The sequence below is a fragment of the Nematostella vectensis genome, chromosome 9 (assembly GCF_932526225.1).
Source record: "Nematostella vectensis chromosome 9, jaNemVect1.1, whole genome shotgun sequence".
In the NCBI taxonomy this organism is placed as follows: domain Eukaryota; kingdom Metazoa; phylum Cnidaria; class Anthozoa; order Actiniaria; family Edwardsiidae; genus Nematostella; species Nematostella vectensis.
The window spans coordinates 14,127,111-14,132,908 of NC_064042.1; the positions used below are offsets into that span (position 1 = coordinate 14,127,111).

A 5,798-nucleotide genomic window follows, 5' to 3' on the forward strand; every position below is an offset into this window, starting at 1 on the left:
TATTATTTTAATCAATCAGGTTTAAATGACCAAAGCCAGAAAGCGGCTTAACGTTTAGAAAAGTGAAGAGAGTTCGCAGAATATTGAAAAGCGCATAGTGAAGACGGACTCTGGAGCCGTCTTACGGCTGATACTGTTTTTTGTGTGCTATCTTCTTCATAATTAACTCAAAGTCTATTTTTTTGTTTTTGTCACCAGCTATTTTGTGGCCCATGTATCACATTTTAGTGACGGTCCATTAGAAAGTGAAGGGGGGGAGGGGAGGGAGAAGGAACATACACGAAAAAAGCCTGGAAACAAAATGCATGCAGCCGAAACCAGACAGAAAAAAATGCATACCATGATGAAAAAAAATCATGCACATCTTTGAGGCAGAAAAAAACATGCACGACTAACTCCCCCCCCCCCCCCCCTTTCACTTTTCTATTCGGTCCGTCCCTTGACTGCAGTTGAATATAACGCTTGTCTCTAAATCAACAAAATTGCATTTTCTTTAACCTTCGACACTCTTTGTATTATTTAAAAAAACTTTGATCCTATCGCTATTATCTTATGAAATTGTTTTGTCGTTCGTTGCAGGAAAAAAAATGAACAACACGAGTTTTATTCCGCAAAACTGCGAGTGGCCCATTGAAGTATGGCACACGAGCCTCGCACCGCATACTACTCGAGTGATCTACATGGCTCAAACAATTGTTCACGCCGTTACATGCCCTTTCACAATCACACTTAACCTACTGGTCATCATAGCTATTGTGAAGTTTCCATTTCTACGCAGCTCGCACAACATTATCATAGCGTGTCTGGCAAGCGTGGATTTTTTGACTGGGGCAATAGTTCAGACTTCTCTTGTCGTTAACAACTTAAAATCCTTGTTTTCCTTGCAACGCTCACCTTGTGCCTCATTTACTTCCAACTTGATATTTAAGATATTAATTCTTTGTTCCTTACTTCACGTCACGTTACTAAACATTGATCGCCACATCGCGATTAAGAAGACCTTTGACTATCCCTTCATTGTCACCGATCGACGGATCGCCTACGCTGTCGCCCTTGCTTGGGTCCTTTCGGCGTTTCTTTCCGTTGACATCCTGGTGCCAGCCATGAAGATACCGACGGCCATGTTTTGGGGTGCATGCCTTCTAGCATGTGCTTACTGCTGTGTTACGGTGCTGTTGGAAAGCCGTCGTCACAAGAGACAGATAATCGCGCAGAACAAGTCCATAGGGGTTTCCTCATACAAGCAAAGTAGCAGCAGCACTATATCTTTAATAATTACCGCACTGTGTCTATTCAGTTACATTCTTGCACTGGTAGTTACGAAGTCATCTATACTGCGGCCTGTTAGCAATACTTTCGTCGTCCTGAATTCCCTGTGCAATGCAATCATTTATATTGCCAGGAATGGTGTTTTCAGAAGGGCGTTCAAGAAAATTATTGGAATACACGGTGGACCAATACATGACATAGACTTCACCTCAGACAGAAAAAGGCAAGGAAGACAAGACCCGGACAGGCTAGACCGACAATGGAGCAGTGTGCTTATGGAACTGGCTATCATTAGGCCATGTTACCAAGAATCTGAACCAGACCAAAACATCGCGGAAGAAGGCTGCAAATACCCAATGCCACCAGGAAGGACAGGCGTAAATGGATCGCAACACTCAGAAATCAAGACACCTAAAGCAGGTTCGCCTCTCGAGTATACCACTGTCTGACCGAGAATTCAAGAAACTACAAGCTCGCCGATGGACCTGGCCTTCATATGAACGAGTGAAGTGCCTTCAAGGCTTCGAGTGACTGGGCCAGGCAAGTATTACACACATCGAAAATCAACAAATTGACAAAAACGAAACAATAAAATCCAAATGGCATGACAATTGTGATACAGGCAGCCAAACAACCACCAAGGGAATAAGACAAGAATCGATAATGTCACATAACAGGACAGCAGCAAAGGAACAAGACGATTGAAAGAGCTTCGATATGAAGGGGTCAAGTACAGAATCAGAAGCAGAACTATAATAATGCAGGTCATCGAAGAACAAATGTGTAAAGGGTCAATGCAAAGATAACAGAATACCACTAAGGTAGAGACAAGTAAAGTGAACAAGGCTATCAACTATGCGTAAACTGTGTCATAGAAAGCGGGAATTATATCAAGGAAAATAAGACAGAAATGGAGCTACAACCGTGGAGCTAAGCACAGAGACAGCATTTCATTGAGAAAAAAGAGATGTAAAAAAAAAGAAACACTCCTCAGAAAAAAAAAACGAAAATAGGGCACGGAAAAAATAGACATGGAACAAGACCATTATTGGAAGGGGATGAATAAGGCGTTAAAAAAAAAAAAAAAACGAAAAAAGACATCCTTGGAACTAGACCCTTGAATCGAGGTGCCAGGGACCATGCAGTAAAAGAAAGGTCTTTGGCGAGCACCCCGTTTTTTATGCGAGACCGAGTATTTAGTAGTTGTTGAATAAATCGAGCAGCGAGCACATCCAAAAATACAATGCGAGCACGGCGGAAAAATTTGCGCGAGCATGCGAGCATTAGCCGAAAACTGCGAGCACATCGAAATTTCGGGGGGCCATTCGGGGGCTCTAAAGAAGACCTCTAAGGAAAAACGACAGCCAAGGAAGAAGGTTAGTTTTCGAGAAAGCAGGCCATCGAAGAACAAAGGCTTCTTGGTCCACGTAGCAAATGTGGATAACCTCTTAAGCTTAAAAAAAGGAAGTCGATAAATAACAGGGCTAAAAGAGAAAAATATCAAACAAACAAATGGTCAGCGGCATCATTTTCATCATGGTCGCTGACTTCATCATACAGGCCCGTACCCAGGATTTTTCTTGGGGGTGGGTGCGAAATCCGAGAAAGTAGACTAATTTTTTCCGGGGGGAGGGAGGAGGGAGGGAGTTCTCTGATAAAAATCTAACCAACTCCAAAAGAACAAAATGGGCTTTTTTTATGCCTTTGCAGCATCTCCATGGGACGTTTATTGTAGGATTTGGCTACATACCAGAGTGATCTAGCTTATGATTTTGAGTTTTGTGTACACATAGCACGTCTATTGAGAACCAAAAGTGGACTTTCGGCCGTTGTGGTGGGGGGGGGGGGGGGGGGGGGGGATGCGTTCGCAACCCCTGCACCCCCCCCCCCCCCCCCCCTGGGTACGGGCCTGTCATAAACCATCATAAACCATCTTAAACAACATCTTAATCACCATTACCGTGATCATACGTCTTGTAGACATACGTAACAAGGGCACAAACTTGTATAAATAATATATATAATCAAAGTATATCCCAGAAAATTGCATAGAATCAAAAAGCCCAAACTGTCGCGATCTCGTACCAGAACAATGAATACAATACACCAAAAACTGGAAATCGACTCTGCCAAATTTTCTGTCTGCCCTGAAGAAGTCTTATTAAAGACGAAAATTTGGCAGAGTCGATTTCCAGTTTTTGGTGTATTCCAGAAAATTGCAAATACACCAAAAACTGGTATTCGACTCAAATTTTCGTCTTCAATAAGACTTCTTCAGGGTATACATCAAGAAATGGTATTCGCTCTGCCAAATTTTCGTTTTTGATAAGACTTTTTCAGGGCAGGCTGAAGAAGGTGAATAGTTACAAGCTTATAAATATTCTGATTTAAATAAGTTGTAACGATTTACCTTCTTCAGTCTGCCCTGAAGAAGTCTTATTAAAGACGAAAATTTGGCAGAGTCGAATACCAGTTTTTGGTGTACTGTTTCACGAACACGACTATTTGGGTTTTTTTTATTTATTCCAGAAAATTGCAGTTATTTAAAATAGGCAAATTTGTAACCAGAATACAGAGAGCACAAAGTAGTTTGCATTCGACAGAGAATGAACAAAAGGCGTGATAAGTAAAAAGAAAATCAATTTTCAGTTTCCCTTATAAGCCATAGACGTTTCAAACTGGCTCTTTACAAGCCCATAGACACGTCGACTTGCTGATTATGAGTGTTTTGCCAGGCTTCATGGCGAGACGCAAATCAAAATTGACTTCATTAACCGACAAGCCGCTTAGCCAATAGAAGCCAGGAAACAAAGGTATTTTTGTACTTCAATAAATCAATCGATATTCTTCATTCATAGTGGCCAAGAATTATAACTTTTAGTTCTAATTCAGTTGCTATAGCTTATTTACATATGAAAGAAAAACGTGTAAGAAATCTATATTATTGTAAGGGAACCCTTAGATTATATATGTAGATAAGAATATTAGTTTATATAGCCAACTAGATAAAAGAACTGGTCGCACCCATTCACCAGTTCAACCGGGGACAACGATATACATGCTTGAGTAGTACCAACCATGAAGAGTTTTCTCTAGCTTCAGAGGATCAGCCGATATTGTTTGGTTTGAAAGCTTCAGATATTTTAATAGATTTGTACTATACCCTGATCGCATCGCTATTATTTCTCGCGACGAGACCCATAAGAAAGGGCCAAGACAAATGAATTCGTTGAGAACAGTTTATATTGAACTGTTTATTTATTTATTTATTTATTTATTTATTATTTACTATTTTTTTATTTTTCATTTTTTTTTTCATTCGATTGGTCGCGGTACATACATTACTTATACGTATTTCTGCTGCTCAAGGCTTTACTGGTCTCAGGTCGTTTGGTGGATACCGTATTTACTTGTTGGAAGCAGCCCAGGAATAGACACCGCACACGGAGCAAAGCATATTACGAATATGCGGGATAAATGCTAGGAAGTCGCGTGCGATAAAAATACTTCAGCATTTGGCGATAAAGCCCAAACTACTTCTAATGAAAGTACTCAGGCACAAACAGGAATTAACCCAACACGTATTAGCAAACACGGAAAAAAGGGAAGCTTTATATAATCCAACCGTCCATGTCATCCTGTTTTGGTGGGAGAACAGTTAAAATGTATCAACAGAATCCATTTTCATGTGTAAGCCTTGATAGATTTTCAAATCAATTTAATTGTTTGCTTGAAGTACCTCAACTAATGTACCCACCAAGGCGTTTACCGAGTAAATAACACTTTGATAAATAGCCACCAGGAACGTTGGATGTAAATACATTACATATATATAAAAAAAAGATACATGAAAATAAAAAACACATCTCTGTGTTGACCAAGACATTTTAAAACAGAATGATATTGCCATCATTATTATCAATTCCATTATCATCACCATTACCATAACCATAATCGCCACTACCACCACTACAATCATCAGCATTACTACCACTGCAACCACCAATCACCACTACCATCATCACCATCACCACTATCATCATCACCACTATCATCATAACATCACCACCAAACCATCATTACCACCATCACCACCAAACCATCATCATCATCGCCACCATCATCATCACCATCACCATCACCATCATCGCCACCATCATCATCACCACCAAACCATCATCACCACCAAACCATCATCATCATCGCCACCATCATCATCACCACCAAACCACCATCATCACCACCACCATCATCATCGCCACCATCATCATCACCATCACCATCATCATGAGTATCACAATTATAATATTATCTTTGTCATGATCATTATTATCGACAACTTATCGTTTTTCTTTTTTTTTTTATTGAAAACAAGAGAAAATAACTATCTAAAGCTAAAGCATTTATAAAGCTACTTTTTCACGTTGAAAAATATAACATATAGGAGCGCAAAAATGGTTAGAAAATACTTTAGAGCCTACTCCATTACGACGATACGACTCCGTTCGTTCCTCATGCCTCATCTATTC

The 5,798-nt window shown here is 40.1% G+C and overlaps 1 protein-coding gene across 1 annotated transcript; it reads left to right on the forward strand.

Annotated features, from left to right (window-relative positions):
- Positions 1-434: 434 nt before the first annotated feature.
- LOC116614256 (histamine H2 receptor-like) lies at positions 435-2,580 on the forward strand. Its single transcript, XM_032375055.2, has one exon. The coding sequence runs from the start codon at positions 588-590 to the stop codon at positions 1,716-1,718; it is 1,131 nt and encodes a 376-aa protein (XP_032230946.2). The 5' UTR covers positions 435-587; the 3' UTR covers positions 1,719-2,580.
- The last annotated feature ends 3,218 nt before the right edge of the window (positions 2,581-5,798 follow it).

What these genes read in the sequence shown, in the direction of transcription:
- LOC116614256 (XM_032375055.2), top strand. Translation starts at nt 588, where the DNA reads ATGAACAACACGAGTTTTATTCCGCAAAACTGCGAGTGGCCCATTGAA.